This window comes from Perissodus microlepis, chromosome 5 (assembly GCF_051167445.1).
Source record: "Perissodus microlepis isolate ML-2025 ecotype Zambia chromosome 5, ASM5116744v1, whole genome shotgun sequence".
Classification (NCBI taxonomy): Eukaryota; Metazoa; Chordata; class Actinopteri; order Cichliformes; family Cichlidae; genus Perissodus; species Perissodus microlepis.
The window spans coordinates 28,663,110-28,684,991 of NC_140465.1; the positions used below are offsets into that span (position 1 = coordinate 28,663,110).

A 21,882-nucleotide genomic window follows, 5' to 3' on the forward strand; every position below is an offset into this window, starting at 1 on the left:
AGCAGCAGCTCACCTTGAGTTAATGAAACGCCTAAACAAATATGTCCTCTGAAATCTAATATACTCAACCAGAATGCAATATGGCAAACACACTGAGGATATGGAGATCTCATTCATCTGTCTGCAGAATACCGATAAGTACTCACTGAGGTAAGAGATGATCTCTATTCTATGCACTGAAATTGATGATACAGCATATCTAGAGTAAGCTATAACATAAATGTCAGTTCTGTTCTTAGCTATTATTTATTCATGTCTTGTCTGCATACAATAACTGGATTTCTCATAAAATTCCTACTGACATAATCCCAACTTCAACCAGTCTCAAGCAGAACCAATTTAAAGGACCGCCTGGTCACTCTGGCTTGGCAATGGTGGTTTATTAAAAAAAATGAGGTAAAAATCACAAAACCTAGGAAATGAAAACATCTAAAATATACTGATAACGCTGCTATTTGTCTGTGTGGCTACTACAAAACAATGTAATTTGCCTTATTGCTACATCTTTTTGCTTCACCTTACTGCTACTTTAATTTGACTGAAATCTACTAAGTTAAAGCATGAGTCAGACAAATGAAAAGCTCCCCAAGAATACAGTGAGGTGCAAAACAAAACTGCAAGATCTAAGTTGGTGCAGTGAGTGAGAAATTCTCTCTGGACAGTGATGCACAGTCATGAGTATACTAACAAAAACTGGATTTGCTGGATATAACCTCTTTTTTTCATAATGCATGTGTTCAGTAATTCGCTGCTTAGAGGATGTAATGACACACTTGTTGTAAATCTTCTTACCAAACATAAGATGGACAAATATAAAATCTATCCTCACCGCATCATGTTCACTGCACAGAAGAGCAATTTCTTTAAAAGAGCTGAACTATTTTGGGGCATTTGTCTAGTTTACGTCTGTTTGCCTCTTTTTTTTCCTTCCTAGGTTAGATTAACTAATGAAATGTAATGAAATGATTATTTTACTTATTTAAAAAATAATAAATAAACATGACTTCCCTATCCTGTCTAACTCTTTGCCCATAAATATTTGCACAGAGTAGTGACTTGAAAGAAGCTGCAGTTAATAAATGAAATTGCAGGCCAATGGTGAACGTGATATATACAGATGTTTTTAATATTTTTTGGAAGACAAGGTAGACGACTAAGTTGTTGCTAAGTCAGGCACTGATTACGCTAGCAAGAAATCTATTCACTTTTTTTCTTGGCCTTGTGTTGGCAGTACAAGCCACACATTCACACACTCTTTTATTCTATGCACACCCTGCTGTTACACAGACTAATGGAGGCATCCTGGGATATTTGGAGTTCAATACAGTATTTTACCAAAGGAAACCTTTACTTGTATACCCACTAACTCCTGAGCTAGACCCTCATTTTCTTTATTCTCCCCCTGAAAGGAAGGGAGGGAGTATGTAATCGGTTGTGCTTGTTTGTTTGTCCATTTGTTAGCATTCTAGCAGCCCTAGTTTTCAAGATATCATTTTCAAATTTTGTGTGATGGTAGATACCAATTACAGCTCGAGGTGATTTAATCTTGGTGAAAATTAGGTCAAGGTGACACCAAATTTGAAGAATCAGTAAAAACTTTATTTTACCCACGTATTGTCTTCACACTTTACAACAATTTAGTAGGCTTTGGTGGTCACAAGTACCTTTGTTGGCTAAGCATAGTTAACACCCAAGGTCAGAACTGGCTTGAAAATAAATCACAGCAAACGATATCGAGTAATATATCATATGGAAGGGCATAGAGAGAGCCTTTTTATTTTTTCAATATGACACCTTATGACATCACAATGGCACCATAACAGGCTGACATCGTCATATCGTAATAATAAAAACAAGAAATATCAACAATTTTAGTATAGCCCTTGTCCTTCAGGGGGAGTTGCACTCTGAGTGCTCTGGTTTCATTTATAATATTGTTATATCAACACCCAACACCCAATATCAACTATCAGTATAACTAATTTAGAATATGTATACATATAGTGCACCACAAAATGTTTGTGAGGATGGTCTTGTGGCATAACTACAGATCCATTACCCAGAAATGGCTTTTTCGCTGCTGTAACGCATCTCTTTTGCAACTCTCTGCCTGATTTCCAGTGCATATTTCATGTCCCATATAAGTAACATATAAATACAGTGAAGCCAAAGTAAATGGCTTAAGTGTGACTCATTATTACAAAAAAGGCTTAGAGGCACATTTCAAGGCGTGCGTATTGCACACAATACAAGGTTTGGGGAATTAGTCATACGCTTATAAAACAGGCTCAAACGGCATTCAGCCCAGAATTTGCTTTTGTGTGGCATTACACTGTGTAATCAAGCGCCACACTTTCCAGGGCAATCATGTCCTTTATCACAGAGGAACTGTCGCCAACCACCTACAGAGTGGGAGGATAAGCCCTGTAGGTAATAGCGTGTGGTGGGTGCTTGATTGGGTATGGAGAGTGAGAAGTTTTGCTCACCCCCCCCCCATACCCCACCACCCTTTACACCAACAAGTCATAGCAGAAGAGGCAGCCATCCGTACAAGTAATGAGACACACTTTTACGCCACTTGCTTCAAATTTTCTTTTTTGTTGCTTTCACAGAACGCTCTAGCCGATGGTCCAAAGCAGGTCGGATTTACATGCATGTATCTACAAAAATTCATAGACTCTGGCTTTTGTTTTCTCCATCTCACGCTCTCATTTTCATTGTAAGGGGAGGCATAAAACTGCCTGAGTTAATTAGGGGTGACACAATGTTTATGTAACCTCCAAGCCTCACAAACCAGACGCAATTATGGGCTCCAGTCCCTGTGACCCCAGCCTGTAGCGTAGCACGGCAAAACTCCAATCCCGTGTCCCTGGAGTGAGCAGTAAGGTGATGGGGGTAGGTGGGAACGTGGAGAGGGGGGGAGCAAGAGTTGAGTTCTTTTCACAGCTCCATCTGACGGGAGCTCTCGCTGCCTAATCCAAAGTGACGGACACTTCAGTGGAGAGGGCACAGAGCCCCCCAATTTCCGCCAGGACCCCTCGGCAGGAGAAGCAGAGAAGCCAAGGGTTGGGGTGGCAGACTTATTGTGGCCCAGTGAGACAGAGTGGGGCAGGGGCCTCATTACAACGCTTAACTGCACTCACAGGCCCTCATTAACCCACCACACCAGTGACTCAAATCAAAACAGACAATAAAAAGAGGTCTGTGCTTGAATAAAGGCCTCTGTTTTAGTGTGACAGAGTTTCAGCATTGTAACGGAGCACTTTATGGAGCTTTTAAACAAACAAACCACATACGTTTGTTACAACGGGTCACTTTAAATAAAGGATTTCCCTCTTGTAGATTTCATCATTCAACTTGCATACAGTTCTCTCGTTGTTTTTCTTTTTTTAAAAAGGCACAATGAATTTATGATTCAAAAACGAAGGGCACCAACACGGTGCTGTAAGAAGCGCATTTATAAGACTGCCTGCAGTGCAAAGGCATGGATGATGAGTGATGACAGACACCTAAGCATGCTGCCAATGGAATGCAAAGCCAGTGCAAAGATTAAGTGCAGGCTGTATCCCTCCGCTCATCAGTGCTTTGGGAAACGAAGCTTAGCCCGCCAAATGATGCATTTCATAGACACAATTAAAGAACAAATCAATTCAGCTGCCTCGGTAAAATAATCAGAGATGCGGTGGCTGAATTTGGCTGCAATTGCATAGTGGAAAGCTTGGAAAGCGCCAACCATTGCACAAGATTGATTAAATAAGATTTTGATTTCTATAAAATCCTAAAGATTACAACGTTGACCCACTTATCAAGATGTTTTATATTAACATACTAAAATATTGGTTTCTCGTTCATTTATGAAGTTTTTTTTTAGTCTACAAGGTAGCTCATACATTGCGATACTAGCCTTGCTTTTATTACTTTTTTTAAAATGTAATTCCACAACCAAGTGGCTGCATGCGTATAAAGCTGTAATCACTGAACCGCAGATGAAGTGGGGAGACAGCAGCAAGCCTGCTCTCAGCTCCTCAGTCTGAAATACATGGTGATGAGGTCACACTGTAAAGACCAGCAGGCCATCACATTCTGTCTGTCACATCATCAACGGCACTCTCCTTCCCATTTACAGCCCTTAATCTGCATACATCACCATGCAGGAAAGAAACAGACATAGTGGAGCTTTATGTGCTGTGCATTATGTGCTTGTAGAGGGGTTTGAGCAATGAAGAGGTTCTCTACAAGGAGTGTGTGACAAAGGGGAGAAGTACAGAAATAAACACGGTGAGAAGAGAAGAGAAGAGAAGAGAAGAGAAGAGAAGAGAAGAGAAGAGAAGAGAAGAGAAGAGAAGAGAAGAGAAGAGAAGAGAAGAGAAGAGAAGAGAAGCCACATGGGGAGTATAATGTGCAGAAAAAGACAGATGGGTCCACTTACCAGCCTGGTTAGTGGTAATGTTGACTGAGGCATACTGAGGGGAGTAGGGGCTCTGATCTGACACCCCGTTGACAGCCTGCACCTCAAACGTGTACTGTGTGTGGGCCAACAGGTCACTAATGTAGACCCGAGTTTCTGTCAGGCCCAACTGGCGGGGTAAAAACTGAACGTTGTCCCCACATCGGGTGCACCCTCCTCGGCCTCCGCCGCAGCTTTTGCAGATGATATTGAAGACTACATCCTCGCGGCCCCCTGAATCTCGAGGGGGCATCCACTCCAGCATTACAGAGGTTTCATTTACGCTGGAGATCACATTTTGCGGCGCTGAGGGGACAGCTGGAAAACACATAAAAGTGTGCATTTATTCTAAATGCTGAAAAGTGCGAAGAAAAATTAATCAATAAAAAGGGAAAGAACACTTCAAGAAACAAATGAAAATGTAAAGAGGATCCAAGTCACTATTTTGACTCCAATTTTTGTCACATTACAGCCTTTACTTTTTTTGGGAAAGGGGGGGGTCAAACTGGAGCAAAGTAAAAATATAATAACTATAAAGTTGATGCAAAAATGAAGCCAGGCAAGACTTACCGACTAACAGGCTAACTTTATCATTTCATTTAGAGTTGGTCCTGTTTCATGAAGTTTGTTATTGAAATTATAATACGAAGCCCCCCTGAACCAAACAAAGCAGTAATTTAAATCTAAAACAAATGTTTTCCAAACATAAACTCATTGCGTACTTATTTCTAATATAAATCATCATTTTTCCAGAAGGATTTTCCTAATCTTAAACACAGCTTAATTGTAGCATTGGCACATCATATTCTCAATTCTCGTTCTTTTGTTGTTTTGTTTTGTATTTTTCGGATAAGACTTTTTTTTTTTTTTTTACTAATGCAACATCAGTGGCGGCTTCCCAAAAGAGCCCACCCAAGGAATACACATGGAAATCAACTTTCAGCTGTACCTAGCACAATACTTGTATTGTGCATTGTCACTTTTTAATATCTAATAATCAGCGATTAAAAAATTCTATAGAGATTTGCAATAGCATTGCAATATATACAAAAATGTTGCAGCGTTTTCCATTAAATGAAAATTGCTTCTAGGTGGACCAGTGATGTATGTAGATCATGGACAAAAAAAAGGGAAAGAAAGACGATGAAATGTGTTTTTATTCATTATGTTATTCAAGCCAAACCTTTAAAGACATTTTTAGCTCTATATAGAATTGGTGTAATTTTGGGATGGAAGTTGTATTGTGTCCTTGATGGTGTGGAGGGCAAAATTACCAACCCTATTTAAACAGGAGCAGAGAAAAAGCCCGCAAAGATACTGTACAGTCATTTTGAGGTCTGTGCTGACTGCATTCCAAGCTGGCAGCGCCTCTTCCCTCGGGATGCCCATTTACACTTTCTCATTTTCAATGCTGGTGTCCACTCCATCAAGTGTTTTCTTAACATCTATTCTTGACAATTTTCTCATGGAGCATCGTATAGAGTTACTGCAGCGGAGAGAAACCTACTGTTTCTCCTATTGAGACATTCTTAGCAGCTAGGCATTATAGAGTGGAAACTTTCCACATGGTGCTACATGTTGAGTGACAGGCCAAACAAACAAACAATGAGAACTGTTTAGCTTTTACAGACATGTGCACCTAATTATGGTAGACGTATCCTCCAGGACTAATGAGATAAACAATTCCACTCCGCCCACAACATCCTAAAATCTGAATCGATCATTTCTTATTTAACCTCGTTTTAATTGGCAGCAATTAACAGATCTCTGGCTCTGGAAGAAAGCCCACTGGAGTGCCCTTCTTGGTGTCTCTTATACATAGAAACATAACTCCTCCTTGGCATCTCCTTCCTGGGGAGGAGGACTAATATCCGCCCCATTAGCTGGCGGGCCGCTCTGATGGGCCCATTCCCTTGCTTTAATCAGGCTGGGCCCTGCTGCTCTTAATACGGGTGACGTGACGCTGTTGCTTTCTCATTCACAACAGCTGCTCAACTCCCAGAGCCAGGCTTATGCAAATCTCCTTTGTTGGAGACCATCAAATCTTTTCCCTCCTCTCTCTGTTTCAATAGACAGAGGGGGAGTGTGAGGGAAAAAAAATACTATCGAAGCATTGATAGAGGCTTTTTTATCCCAATTTCTCCCATTTTGTTTTAGTTAGACTGCACTCTATGCAGTAATTCCGTCTTTTTCAAATACACGCACCCATTCTCCCTCAAATTCCTCCTTCGTGTCTTTCTGCATGTCTTTCCCTCGCACTTTACCCCTCCCTTGCTCACTTTTGCTTAGGTCTATCCCCGGCCCGTCTCTCTCGTCCAACCTCTATGTCAGTCTCAAATTCAAATTCAAACTCAAACAGCTTCATTGGCATGACAAGAGAGGGTCTCGCCTCAGCTCATTCTCCAAGTCTGCCCCCTCACATAGCTATGCGCCCTGTCCCAGTAACCTCTGGTCTGGTTTGGAGTACGGACTGTGTGACGTTGAGGAGGGGCAGCTGACGCTTGTGTGCTGGGTCAGATCTGTGGACAGCCACACTATGAGCATGTCAGCATCCCTTTCGTGTGAAGGACAGCTCTGACAGGGTTTCTGTTTGGAGTTACACAGACTACCACTGTCCTTTGATCCCGGAGCGCTTCTGCTTGTGCTTGTGACATGTGTGTGTCAGAAAGCTCATATCTGACGCCAAAACGTTTTCCATTCCTGTCTGTGTATTATGTGCAAGTAATTGGCAAGTTCATATATCACAGCTTCAGTACCATACATACTTGTGCAAGGCATCTGGAGAGGATCTGAGTCAGTGCGATAGTATCCATTTCGGCAAACGCAGTTAATAGCACCTTCACTGGTGGTACGGCTGTTGATGGGACACTGCATACAGGGCTCATCTCCTTGAGTTGGCTTGAAAAAGCTTGACAGACAGGCTAAAAGAGAGAAGAGAAGAATTTTTAAAATCACAAGCAGCTGATTTTCAAAAAGCAGACTGCATGTGAATAATGTATTCACATGCAGTTTTTATGAAACTTTACTTTGTACTGAAGTACTAGGTTTCTATAATACTATACTTATCATTGTGGCAGCCATAAAAAGGGTAGCCATGTAATTCCCTGTATATATGCATCCACTGCCAATGCATAGTTCATATTGTGTTATAAAAGAAAATCCATCAAGTTACCAGAAATAAAAACAAAAAACAAAAACATATACACCATAAATCAAACAAAGATATATCAGAGCAACCCTGAATATAAACACACACTCTTGCATGCCTCTGCAGATATGGCTACATGTAAGTTTGCTCTGAATTATTCACCACTGTGTAGTTGCCTGAGAAATCTCTGAAGTGCCCTGCTTCCTGTTAAGATCCCTTTTAAGGGCCTCTTTCTGGAAACATGGGAGGAAAGTTACATTTATCACAGAGAGCGTGATGAACACACACACGGCTCAGCCATTAAATGTTTTATCTGTGCATCTGACTTTGTGTGGGTGAATCGCAGGCTCTACCACTGGGTACATCTGTTTGCGTGTTGCCACAAGTGCCACTCACTGCTGCGATAAACAAACTAACTTAGCTGTCTATGAAATCCCCTTATCCTCCCCTTTCCAGTCACATTCCACCTAAACCTTCACTGCCTAAAAAAAATCATAATAAATAAAATAAAATAAAAATAAATAGCCTTTTTTTCAGCATTTGCACCTGCACCATGTCGAGAGATTTTCTCGTATCTCGGGCCAAAAAAGCTACGGTTTTGCTTCAGGTAATCCAGCTCCCACCTGCCCCTCCGATAAAAGAATATAGAGGTGTTGAGACAGAGACATGAAATAGTAACATGAAAAATTTACACACGGGACACACTGCATATCGGTACGTTAAAAGCCCTCGGGTCTTTCGGTGCTTTTTCTGGGTAGAAAGCAAAATGGATTTAGTGCGATGAAAAGAAACAAAAGACAGAAGATGAATGCTTCCTTGCATATTTCTTTTATTTGAAAATTTAAAACTGTTGATTTATATAGGGCTCCTTTTTAAAATGCACTTCAAACAATTTCTCTTCCTCATTAAGAAAACAAGTTATCCAATTTTCTACTAGTATTAAAAGCCTTACTATTACACGACTGCCATTTCTACACTGTAAAGTTATAAAAATACAGCCATTATTTCATTCTGAGACTATACTGGCAATTACAGCTCCACTGTAGCATCTGGAATGTGGAAATATCAGCAGCTGCAACTCCCATTTAAAGGAGGTCATTTCACAAGGCAGAATTAGTCCGGATCCAATCCCAATGTTTAGATTATGCAGACACCAGTGTACTCATAGACCATACAGGCCACAGATTAATGGCCTTTTTCCCTTTTGGAACTCGACATACATTTCTCAGAGCCATCACCTTCGACCACCATGAAGAACAATTCTCTGTAGTTCAACAAATCATAATAGTTTAGCCGTATCACCTACAGACAGTAGAGTAAAACATGCGCTACTACTTTACGAGGGGGCACTTTAAAAGAAGCCTCATTAATACAGTTTACCGTGAGAGCTAGTTTCATTAAAACAAACAAGAAACAGAAGAGATCATTTCTTTCATTCACTGAAAAAGTTACGCCTTAAAGACAAAAAGTACAAACAAACAAAAAACAGTGTTTTGTTACTGAATAGCACAAACGGCAGAATGGCAGAAAGTTATTCCTGAATAAAACGGAGACAATCTTAAACATCTCCTCACTCAGTATTAGCTTTGACATGTTTTTCTACCACCGTGATTGATGGCTGAAAAATGTTTCGGGGTACAGCGTGAAACATGAGGCCTGGACATTCACCCTGCCAGTCAACGGGGTCTGTGAATGAGGCCCGGGCAACAGCTATGCGGGGAATTGCGATCGAACTTCAGCGGCGCAGCGAGGTCTATGAGAGCGAGGCGCTCTGAGGAGCAACACCAAAGGAAAAGGCACAAAGAGGTAGTCGGGGTGGGGGCGTAAGGACAGAAACAAAGAAAGGAGAGGGGCGATGTGGGGAATGGCTGTGTTTGGAGGGTTTTCAGCCAAGGATTAGAGTGCATCACTGGGCCCACAGTGAACGTACAGTATGTGCTGTAACAGTATGCAGATGGTGCATAACAATCAGAACAATGACTTGCGGAGAAAAATGGAAGTATTTAAATGATTAGCACTTATAAAGCCACATGATGCCATGCTACCACAGTGGTTGCATTTAAATACTCCGTGGTAGCTGTTGGATGGCAAAATGGTAGTTAATTCTTATTTTCCCACCAAGTCCCAAACCATCAAACATCATTTTTTTTTACCGTCTACTGTAAGCACATTCAATTAGGCGTGGAAAAAGTTTGAAAAAGCTTTCTTTGTTCATCAATTTTCAAACATTTCTACACACTTACAAGTTCCTGTAACACCATAAAAGGTCAAACTGTAACCAATCACATGAGAGCAGAACAAAACTCATCATGGGCAAGTAAATAACATTTCCACTTCGAGTGACTACCTACAACAGCGTTGCTCACTGTGTTAACACCTATTCATGTGGCACTTCATAAAGTTACAAGGAGAAATGTCTGTAAAAAACATCCTATGCCATTTCAAGAGGACACTGAATTATATGTCTTGGCTTTCCTGTGTGCTTCACCAGGGCCATTATTTTGGGGAAATATTTAGGGAATTTCCATTTTACTCTCAGATGACAGATTTTAAGAGTTGCACAGTTGTCTGGTGTCAGATGTAGAGAAGCAGAGACACGGAGAGCAGTGATTAAAAATCAGATCAGAGCTTTAATTCCCTACCTCCCTGCCTGCCCGGATTGCTACTGCTGAGCTGTTTGATCATCATGCTGGCAGTCTTGCTCAACATGTGAGAACTAAAGGCTGTTATTTTGGATGCTCCTTCAAACTTCAGATATCCTTCTGGCAAGAAAGGTTTAATTACTGCAAGAATATTCATTGAAAAGAGCTCCTCTGTTGCTCCTGCTTCCTATACACACACACACACACACACACACACACACACAGCTATTAATATCATCAATAGCAGCAATCAAACATGCCAAGTTTTCCTATTAGATCTCTGGAGACTGTGAACGTGGATTTTTGGAAATGGGACACACAATAAAACGTGGCAATAAGTCAAGAACAAAAGCCGCATAGAAAAGCTTTAAGGGAATTTATAAACACTTCAGACTCAATTTAGTGGTAGCTGTGTCAAAAGGTCCAGATCACCCCTAAAATTGGTTCCAGGCACACAGCAGGCACGTTCGCTCTTAAATCCCAAATTTGAAAAATACGTGAAAACCTCTGCCAGCAGGGCGAGATAGTTTTGTTATGTTGCGTGTTCATCTGAAGAACGAGTATTGCATTACTTTAATCTAACAGTAAGTCTTAAATCGTAAACTGAATACCTTGCCCCGTACACACATACCAAACCCCCAGCTGCTCGTGTCTGCCTATGTTTATGGCTTCCAATAATATATAGCGACATAAAAGCTTTAATTAGGGTTTTCTGCTCGACTCACTGAATAAAAATAGTTGTGCTGGAGCTGTGGGGTAAGGTAAGCCACTGCGCTAGGGTGCTAGTCAGTTTTTACAGCAGGTAATTTGCTGGTTGTTTCAAAGGTTTCCTGAATATTATAGCCGAAAGATTTATAACGCACTGAAGAGGAGACCTGTAGCTAAATCCACTGTGTGTGCATGTATTTATATGTGGGAGGGAGCAGGGAACCATGTTAAAAGAGAGAAGAGGGGTGAAAGCTTAGAGTATGACAGAGAAAGGAAGGGAGTGTTGTTTTCAGTGGCAATGGCAACATGAATGGCCGCGCTGGCCTGTCCCCTTTGTCCAAATCAAATGTCTCTCTCTCTCACACACACACACACACACACACGTTTTCATATCTAAATGAGGACATCTAATTGACATAATGCTTTCCCTAGCCGCTTACCTTAACCCTTACCATCAAAAATGAAGGCCTAACCCTAACCCTTAGCCTAAACCCAACCATAACCTAATTGTAACCCTGATGCTAAAACCACATTTTGAGTTTTAACAATGGCATTTTGTCCCCATAAGACTCTGTTGGTCCCCACAAGTATAGTAGCATTCCAGTTTTTGGTCCTCACCAACACAGTACACAGACACACAAAGATACACTACACACACAAAGAGACCAAACAAAATCAGGGCCTTTGACATTTCCATCATGGCTTCCTGGGAATCTGGTCACAACCAGACAATCAGTTGGGAGATACAGGTAATCCAGTCTATAAACCCCATATCTATTGTAAAAGAGAAAAAATAAATAAATAAAACAACCCAGCACTTCTCCAGCCTCCGTCTCCCACCATCTCTCATCTATAGCGTGCACAACAGCAGCCTTCTTTGTCCAGGAGGATGGGCCATCACAGCAAAAACAGCACACCCTTCAAGCCCCCTCCCAACTCACTCTTTTCAGGGCCCAATCCACCCTCCCCAAAACTGCTTTATTTGATGAACACACCATCAAAGAATAGACAAGGGAGATAAAGACAGGAAAGGGGTGTGTGTTCATGTGTGGTGTTCAAGGTGTAAAAGAGAAAAGGCTGGAGGGGTGAAAAAAAGAAAAAAAAAAGACAGAGGTACTAGGTTTTGTGTGCACAGCAGGAAAAAGTGCTGAAAGCGGTGAAAATGGGCAGCGTCAGAGGGATTGTGTGTGTGTGTGTGTGTGTGTGTGGGGGGGGGGGGGGGGGGGGGGGGTATTTCCCTGTATTCCTCTGTGACCAAAGAGGCCCCTAGAGCGAGCCATGGACAAGTTTGGGCCTCCATTTGCTTTGGTGCCGCCCGTAAAAACTACATGAATCACTGACGGGACAAATTAGAGGCTTATATAAAGAGATTTGTTCTTTTTACAAGAGAGACCAACGCTCATTCAAAGGGCTAAATTAGATTAAGACAACCTGTTAGCTTTTGCAATGGCTTTCTCATTACCTTTACTATCATTCAGCCACAAATATAGACTATCAGCCCTTGAACTGGTCACATCTGAGTGGAGTGTAACCTTGTGAAATGTCAGTCACAGCCACAGATAAACTATAGTAGAGCAGCCACGAGTTGCGTGTCTGTTCTTGGGACCGAGGACAAACCAGCTTGCCCCCCTCTGCTTCAGCACTTCCATGGGGAACACTAGACAGCACTGTTTGCAACACAGGGTCTCTGCAATTCAATTAGGAACGCAGTCCTCCTGGCCGTCTAATTCAATCAGGCTTGTGTGAAAGCTATTAGACAACTGGCATTCGCTTCACTCCACACACACATACATATGCACACACACACTGGCACACAAATGATATATTCATTTCTCCCTGTAGGTTTCCATGTCTGGTGCAATTAACAGGTCTGGGGCTCTGTGTGGCTCCTCACACTGTGAGCCAGGACAGTGCCAGTGTGTGAGGGTAACCACTGATGAACTCCAAGGTGTAAATCAACCCACACTCAAACTCAAGGATACCACAGGGTCATTTAAATGGGGTATATTGTAAGAAAATCCTGTCTGATATTCAACTTTTATAACTAAGGCAGGTCAGGAAAACTATAACAAAACACTACCAATTTATTCACTAGATGGGTGAAGAGGCTAAACATACACGTTTGCTGATCTTACATACATACATTTTTGCGTCTTTGTGTGCTTATGTACTCACAAAGGTGACTGGACTCATGCATCCTGGGGTATGAGAGGACAGCAGAATGATTTTTCCCACTATGTACCTCAGCATTTTGCTCTAAGCTGTGTTTCCTATGCAGTTGTCACAGAGCTCAGATCCCCAATCCCCCTCCCTTCAGCAGAGTCCTTTGAGACAGATTAGGAGCCGAAGTGAGGAGCAGATTAGCTGGGAATGTGGGGCACCTGGGAAATGAGCTCCGAGGGTGTAGGCACCTTAGGAGGGCTAAGACCCAAAGCACACATACACACAAACAGGACCTGTACCGTACCTACTCCCAGGAAACTCATTTAATCCATCTTCTTCTGATGCACATACATCAACACATAAATAAGTAGAGGCCGTAAAGCAGAAAGCTACTAATAAACCCCATCTGGCCACGGCCCAAAGGACAATTTCAGCTCATACTTCAAGGGCTTAACCTCATATATGTGGCACATATATGAGGCTCACCATCACAAGGTTTGGTATTTACAAGGACAAAAAAAAGTTTTCAGAATGTCAGCGGCAGCTAAAAATATTCTGCAAGGGAAATATTCATCATGTAACAACTGGTGTAAATTAATTTCCAACTAACTGACCTTATTTCTTATTATCTCTTTAACGTTGGCCATAAATAACACAGGGGAGCAACAAGGCACAGATATAGTACATATTACGCTCAAGTATTTTTGGTCTCTTTTGAATTTTCTATAAAGCAGATTTTGACAAAGTAATTTGTATTTTGTTAACTATAATCACAGTTGATTTTTGGAAAATATTGCATACATGTAGCAGCTGGGGATAAAACGGATTTTTCTTTCTGGCTCCAATTAATTGGACAGATATGCTTTAATTAATCTATTCAACTTAATTCTTTTAAGACATCAGAAATTTTCTGTTGAAAAAGGCCTCACCACGGTTCCAGTCCCAACCCCCAAGAGATATTCAATTTAAATTATCATAATACAGAAAAGCTGAAAATCTTTATTTGAGAAACCAGAAGCAGGAAAAAAAAAAGGCTTTTTTCCAAATTTAATATTTTCAAACAACTGATGTACTTTCAATTGATTAATTAAATTTTTAACTCGAGTCATATATCAACACTTTGGTGCAACACTAAAGTACGCACACCATGAGTACACCACTGCACTCAAACACTCAGCGTCTCTGCAGAACATCATTCCCATGTGGCACATGTTAGCTTCTTGATTCATACAACATTGGCAGATTGGCCCTCTGTGCAAGACCACAACGCTCTCAAGACGATCATCGGGTCATAAATACCAAAGCGGGGAAAAAAAAATCAGTGAAAACTATCTTAACCACAGTATTTCCATACTGTCTGATAACTACCATCTGTCAATAAAGGAGGAAACAGAGATGAAAGGAAAGTATCACTGGAGCCATGCATGCTGCACAGTAATAATGTCTGGAATTTTCACTGCACTCTGTTTTTTCATCTTTTCCCACTTTTTTCAGTAGGGGAGGGAAAAAAAGAAGAAGCACAAATGGTGAAATTACAGGCATCTGAGCCAACACATATACACACAGGGTAGAAACATGAACAAGGCTAGAGGGTGGGCGGTTGGGGGGAATAAAGCGGAAAGGGTCATTTCATGCAGGCAGATCACTTGACAGCTTGCTCTCCAGAGGATGTAGAGGTCCAATCAGGTTGCTGGTGGATCTCTTAGGTACATTGGGTTGCAGATGGTTGGGGTGTGGCAGGAGGCATGCCCCATTGTCTGCATTAATCTCTATTTAAGATGGCTTGTCAGCCTTGAGGATCCACATCACACAGAAGGTAGCTAAAATGTGTCCTATTATTTGTAGTGACAGATCATTAACAAGACTGGAAAAAACATCCGTTAATGCAGATAATGGTATATAATTTGAAATTAGAACATGGTACTTCATAATCTGGCCACTAATTAAATGTCTGTGCTTGGAAAAAGTAATTAATTCAGTAAAAAAAATCTGTGGTTTATTGCAGAAGGTTCACAGATGTATGCACTGTGCTTGGTTGTTTCAAATAGCTGAATTCTAATGAACTTTTTGCATATTTACTAATCACTGCTACAGTTGTTCTTCATTAAACCATATCATTTCACAGCTGTCTTTAAATAGTTCGAAAGTTTTCAAAACTATTTAAAAGTCCGTTTAAATTCACCTTCGTTGCATAAAGTTATTTTCCCTCAGTCTAAAGCCTTACCTAACATTGCATGCAAGCTGCAAGTAGAGACACTGAACTTTTACTGTAAGTTGACACGGCATACCAGTTATTGTGTTTGTAGTACCTCGGTGTTTATGACAGAGGAAAAAAGCTCCACCTTTCTTTTTACATACCAGCTGAATGAGTGTGCACTGTTTCAAATTTGAGATGGGTAGGAAATTAGTAGACACAGTAGCGATCAGATGTCAGACCGTTGAGCTGTGAATGTGGAGGCAAACAAAAGAATGTGTGCAGGCTCCACCAACCCTCGCCTGCACCTTCATGGGAACAGATCACCTGCTGCACCACGGGATGCACTGAAAAGCACAGCATCCCTCGAAATGCAAGACTATACAGTGGTTGCAGAGTTGCTGCCTCCCCCCCTATGGAGAATCACTGTAATACATTCCAAAATACTCATGCTCTATATCACAGCTCTCTAAGGCTATGATTCAAACATCTATTTTTAAAGCATTTCTGGAGGACTGTGTTTACACTATGTGCTTTCTTGAGATGTAAAGATCAATGTGTCTGAACTCGTTATGAGTTTTGACTGGGGCTGTTAGTGCTATGGCCTCCTAAACCCCCAAATGTGCCCTTTTCTCAAGGACAGCCAGTTGCTAGGGCAACAGGAGCCATTGCTATGTGAGGCAGCTTCCCCGCTCCGTTCCGCAGGCTGCACCCGGACCTTACAGCCCCGATCGTCTCAGACTGCTGATGACAGTAGGACTCGGTGAGCGCAGGCAGAGGATAAGAGGTGGAAAAGGAAGAGGCAGAAGAATAGTGGGACGAATGGATGATAAATAACCTCAGTGACCCACTGAAGACAAAAAGCACGTCGGCCTAGAATTCACATACTTGTCTTCGTGTAGATAAGCACCAATACAGAATGACTTGTGCTGCACAGTGTGTGAAATAAACAACCTATTAAAGTTGTCCGACTGTTTTTGGAGCTTGTCTGAATTTGTAAAATACCATCAGCTTCACATTGACTTTAATCTTCCTTATCTAGTTCAACAGGCAGCATTTATTTTCTGCGCAGCACAACAGCCCCAGTAACTGGCATCCTGGCCGGTACAGGTGAGAGGCAAGCTAGGAGATGGGTAGAGGCGGTAGAGTCCTTTGTGCCTGAAGGCAGATGTAGGAAATAGCTGACAGAGGCAATCACCGGTCTGTATATGTCTTTTTGTGTGTCTGTGTTTGTAAAGGACAGCACAGAGAGCAACAGCAAGCAAGACCGAGCAAGAGAGAAAGAGACGAGGAAAGACGGGGGAGGAGGAGGGAGGCTTTACTAAAATCCAAACAAAGGCAGAAAGCGGCAGCTCCAAGCTCGGCGACATAGGCTCCCTAAGGTGCAGTCTAGCTGATGGACAGGTGGCATAAAGGGGCTGCATGTTGTCCAGTCAGTAGGGACAAGGGAGGTGTCACAGCAGAAGGGTGGGGTGGGGGTGGGTGTGAGGGGCAGTGGGGTGAGTGGCATTGCAAGGAGCAGCTGGTGCTGAATCCTGCCACTGTCCCTGTGTAACCCTCCAATGCACATATACAAACACACAAAGACATACCTCATACAAAGCACAAAAGATAAACAGTGCCCCAAACTGGACCGTGGGTATAATTTTCAGGGGCTGGATTTCATATCTACAACCATCTCTCCCTGGAGTGTATTTATTGAAGATTATATCAATTCTTCTGACCACAAGCATTTAATGAGGCAGTAGGGAGTCCGAGTGAATTATATTATCCATTTCATCTACAAGACAAGAAAAAAACTCCCAAAACAGCTGTAACGTGCTTATTTGGCACCTGTGCTCGCATCCATGAAGCACGTAGACACACGTCTGCACAAACAAACGTTACTTTAAAAATACATTTATAGACAAAATATTATTCTTTCAGCCTGTCAATCAGTAGGAAGACACGTTTCAACCTTGTTCAGCTTCTTGCAAATGATAAATAAATATCAAATCCTTTTGCAGACCTTGTAAGTTGCCAAGAATAATACAAGGCAAAAGGTGTACGTTTCACATATATTCTCTGCTTTGATCGTGTGACTCAAATCAGGCTTACTTGTCAAATGGATAATAAGTTCATAAAAATTCAAGTCATGACAAGCCACAGAAGACAAATCACCAAAACACGATTTTACCCGACTCAAAAGATGCAACCTCAAGGAGCAAAATCAGACATTTGCACCTACACAAAACACATCTAAAACCTCCTCCCTGCTCCATTACACCTGCACCTGAAAAGAGTGGTATTGTTGGGAGGAGATTCATTTGAAGGCTTTAATGACTGCCATTTAGAGGTGGAATACATTAAATAGTCCAATCATTGCTGCGGAGTGAGGTGATGGCCCAAGCATATTTATACTGAGTGAATACATCGACTAATTAGCCTTTAAATATGTCATTAATTCATCTAAAACAAGCGATCTCCGAGCTATTCATCTGCCTGCTCTACATCTTCTCCCCCTCTATGACTACATCCTTAACCCCGATAAAGGAGGGGCTTAGCTGGCTGGTCTCCCTTCCATTTGTCCTAATCAATGGAGACTGTTCAGCCAAGACCCGGGGGGTCAGTGAAATTAAGTATCCAGCTCACACAGAGGATCAGGCTGATTCTGGGGCAGAGGGAGAGATAGGCAAGCCCTTTGTTACCTTGGTAACTAGTCTGCTCCTGAGTTTCTCCAATCTATGCCTTCAGGCCAAGTCTTCCCTTGTTGGGATGGCTTACACCAAAACAGCTGCTCTCTAAGAATAGTTACACACTGTGTCCTGTTCATGGAAACATACTTTTTAACATTTTTTCATGAATGCTTGGTGTTTGTTTATGCTCATTGAATAGACAGTATTGCCTAGAACCACTGAAAACATATTAACACTGATTTGTGTGAAGTACTCACCCTTTACCATGGATGCTCCTTGCAAAAGTATTAATATATTCACACAAAGCACTAACATGACTAACACTAACATATTCTAGCACTTTCTTGGTTCAAATCTCTGAGGTAAATAAATGGTTTTATACTGTAATTATCTCTTTTGTGTTTCACAGAATGGCAAAGCCAAAGAGAGACAGACAGGTCTGAACACATTACATCTAGTTCGAAGACCTTTCTAAAAATAATGTTTGTAAGCGATTAACTACAAAGGGGGTTAAGAAAATAATTACTGTATATAAGGATAACCATTGATGCTCACATGTTCCCTCGCAAAGCATCTACTCAAAGAATCTTCAATCCTCTTCATTTTCAAGAAATGCTCCTCTATGCTATGCCAGGTGTTAGCAATTTGGACTTTTTAAGGAGGAATGAAGGCCTGGTTTCAGTCTGTATTTTAGTTTTTAATTTTGTTGTCAGCCCTACAGAAACAATAACATTTGCTGTAATGGGATGTGAAGTTACACTATGTTAATGGATAAATGCATCACTTCATTGTATCTTTAATAGCATCTTTTCTCTTTACAGCATAGTGGTTTTGAACCCAACATTCAAATTGTTTCATTATGGGTTGTGGCGAAAACTAATCACATCTTTATTAGATGAGATTTTTTTATGTATGCCCATCACGACTTGGAGAGTCTCTGATGAGGCTAGTCAATCATCCTCAGTTAGAGACGCTTAATAGTATGACTGAAATGCATACATGTCACACATAAAACCCTAATTCAGCGCACCTTGCCTGAAGCACAGCTTTCTACTTGGCACAATTCAACACATTCCAGTACCACATATCTGACATACCCACACAAACCAACACATATCCCCTTTGACATTAATGCCAATGTGCTGAAAAGGTCATTGTACAAATATAAAGGCCTAGAAGATGCCTACAGTCGCTGTCTGAGGCATAGCTACTGTACTGTACGTAGTCATAAGCTGACAGTCATGTGAGCCATTACCACATCTATTTGTAAGAAATTTACAGCACTGGCATAAACTTGCCTATGCACAAAAAAAAAGAAAAAAAGAAAAAACAAAGACATCAGTCAGATCCACTTTTGGGTTTCTAAAGTTAGAGTGTCAGAAGTTGAGGCAGCTTCAAATGAGTTAGGGCCTGCAAAAGTACGACTGGCAGATTAGTCTTGGGTTCCTGGAGGCAGCAGGATTATCCTAGGGAGGCTAGCGGGGGTCATGTCAGTTACACTCAGACTAAAATCCCTGTCCACAGAACCCATAAATGAAATGCCAAGTGCAAAAAAGCCAACAAAAAACAAACAAGAAACATTACACATGTTTTAGATGGTCAGAAATGCCATAGAGGTGTGTTTTCACAAAGCGCCAGACAAGGCTAAAGTAAATTTGTGTAACATCTGTGTCTTAGTCGTACAGGTTTCTGCAAATCGAATAACCTACTATTAACAGGGGGGAGATGAAGTGCCAAAACTATTTTAGAAGATCTGGTACAATGAGAAAATAGGACGGTGGAAACACTGCTACTCTTGCTTTTCTGCTTGGAACTTTGATGAGGAAACGGGAAGGGCAGCCTTCCAAAGCCATTGATTTGTAGACCTCTTCCAACTCTCTTAACCAGAGGGAGAATATACTGAATACATTAAAAAAACAAAACAACCTGCAGTCCTATGTTGTGATTTTTTTCAGGGGTCTTTCTTTATCAACGTACAATCTCTAGAACCCTGGCCTGACATTCACTATTATTGTGAATTAAGGTGTCAGAAAAAAACTGTTCAATTCTAAACAAATAAAACTTTATTTGAAAGTTTATTTCAATACAGAAAAAATCTAAAATACAGTAACAATGTGTTCCACTGGGAACCAGTGCGGGCCTCCTAAGAGGTCAAATACCTTCTTATCAGCACACTAACAGGTTCTGGCTCGACAAGCTCAATTAGCTAGCGCTTAGTGCAGTGTATGAGAAGTCCACGCTCTCAGCACAAGTCCCATATCAACAGAACCAGGGAGATGACAGACAAGCCAGGCCCACAAAGGCCCAATTGTGGCTGTCCCTAGAAGACCAATGAATGACTAACGGAGGAGGAAGGACTTATGTTCTCAGGGGTTTTGTGATGTGGCTGATAAAATCTCTCAGGTGAATGACAATGCCACTGTAGAAACTCTACTGAATAAATTACTTCCATTGAGGTCAAAATCCTGAAATGAGTTTTACAGAAAATATAGTGTTGATAGATGAGGTTAAAATGAAAGATTGAAACTGGGAATATATTAAATATAATGTGCTGTTTTCTTTTGCATACTCAAGGATTTACCGGAAAGAACTTACACATCACTTTTGATTGGGCTTCTGTTTTGTTTGGAAGACCAAAAAGATAAACAGTGAAGTGTTTAGGCACATCTGATAAAAGTGTTCTGATAAAACAATGACAGTATTTGTGGATCGCTGATGATTTGACTGGAATAACAGTGATCCTGTTGATGCCCATCCCTCTTGCAACATAATACTGACAGATAATGAGGTGCATCAGAGCCATGATTTCAATCATAGTCAGTCATTTAGTAATGGGAAACCTGCCTGCTGGCATGGCGTACAAGCAGATGGAATTTAAACCACCTTTTGCCAAGTTTTCATTGGCTCTTTTCCCCATTGCCACACTTTATTAGCAATGAGGTACAATACTGTGAATGATCCGTACTTAATCACACTGCCTGCAGGCCAAATTGACTCTCATAATCTCACAAGTTTTCATGTTGTTGAGGAAACATCTTCTGAGGGCCTTGAGAGCATGACCAAATAAACGAATGCTGTGATCAAAATGTTAAAAACAGATCCTCTAGACTACACTTGTGCAGGATTCCTACATTGACAATGGATTTGTGCAAATGTTGTGTCCATCTCCACAAGGAAAATTTGACTGTCTTCTTCCTTGTGTAGACTTGACACAAAGGCTCCACTGAAAGAAAACTACTTAACTACAAGCAATCTGTTGAAATAGGTCATTATGGTGGAGGCAAGCTGTGAATGCGCCACATCCCCAAATCAATACGTGAATTGCTATATTTAGTAAGAAGGTCGCAAGGAGGAGTTATCAAGGCTCTAGAAGGAATGAATGACATCGATGTATCAGTGCTGTGCTTGAGTGGGGCCTGCTCATTTTGGATTCAGATAGCTTCAAAATGTCTTCTCTACTGGGGCTTACTCTCTGTGGAGTGCTGAGCTATCCCTTACGGTGGCTGAAAATGTCACATTCTGCTCAGTGTCAATGTCATAACATTAACCTTCACGGTGGTACACTCATACAGTGCAGAGACATATTCTTTCTTATTCTAATTGTCAGTATTCTCATTTGTATTTAAATCATGCAGAATATATCTCGTAGGGAGTGTTTACATTTAATGTTTTATATAATTCAATTAGGTGGGTTGTCGATTTTAAATTATAATAATCTGAATATTAGTAATATGCGCAGATGCTACCTAAATGAGATAAAACAAAATTTTAAAAACTATAATCCTTGGATCTTGTCTCTGCTTTTGGCAGATGACGTGATTCTGTTGGCTTCATAAGGTAGTGGCTTCCAGCTCATACAGAGTTCACTGCCGAGTGTGAAGCAGCAGGAATTATGGGAATCACGA

The 21,882-nt window shown here is 41.2% G+C and overlaps 1 protein-coding gene across 4 annotated transcripts in view; it reads right to left on the minus strand.

The window, feature by feature from the left end:
* ephb2b (eph receptor B2b) overlaps positions 1-21,882 on the minus strand; it is a 122,890-nt gene that overhangs the window by 30,225 nt on the left and 70,783 nt on the right. For all 4 annotated transcript variants that reach the window (XM_084929185.1, XM_084929183.1, XM_084929184.1 and 1 more), the window contains exons 4-5: positions 7,213-7,368; positions 4,430-4,765 (exon numbers count right to left, since the gene is read on the minus strand). In XM_084929185.1, coding sequence (XP_084785311.1) covers positions 4,430-4,765; positions 7,213-7,368 — 492 coding nt within the window. The remainder of the gene's footprint in view (positions 1-4,429; positions 4,766-7,212; positions 7,369-21,882) is intronic.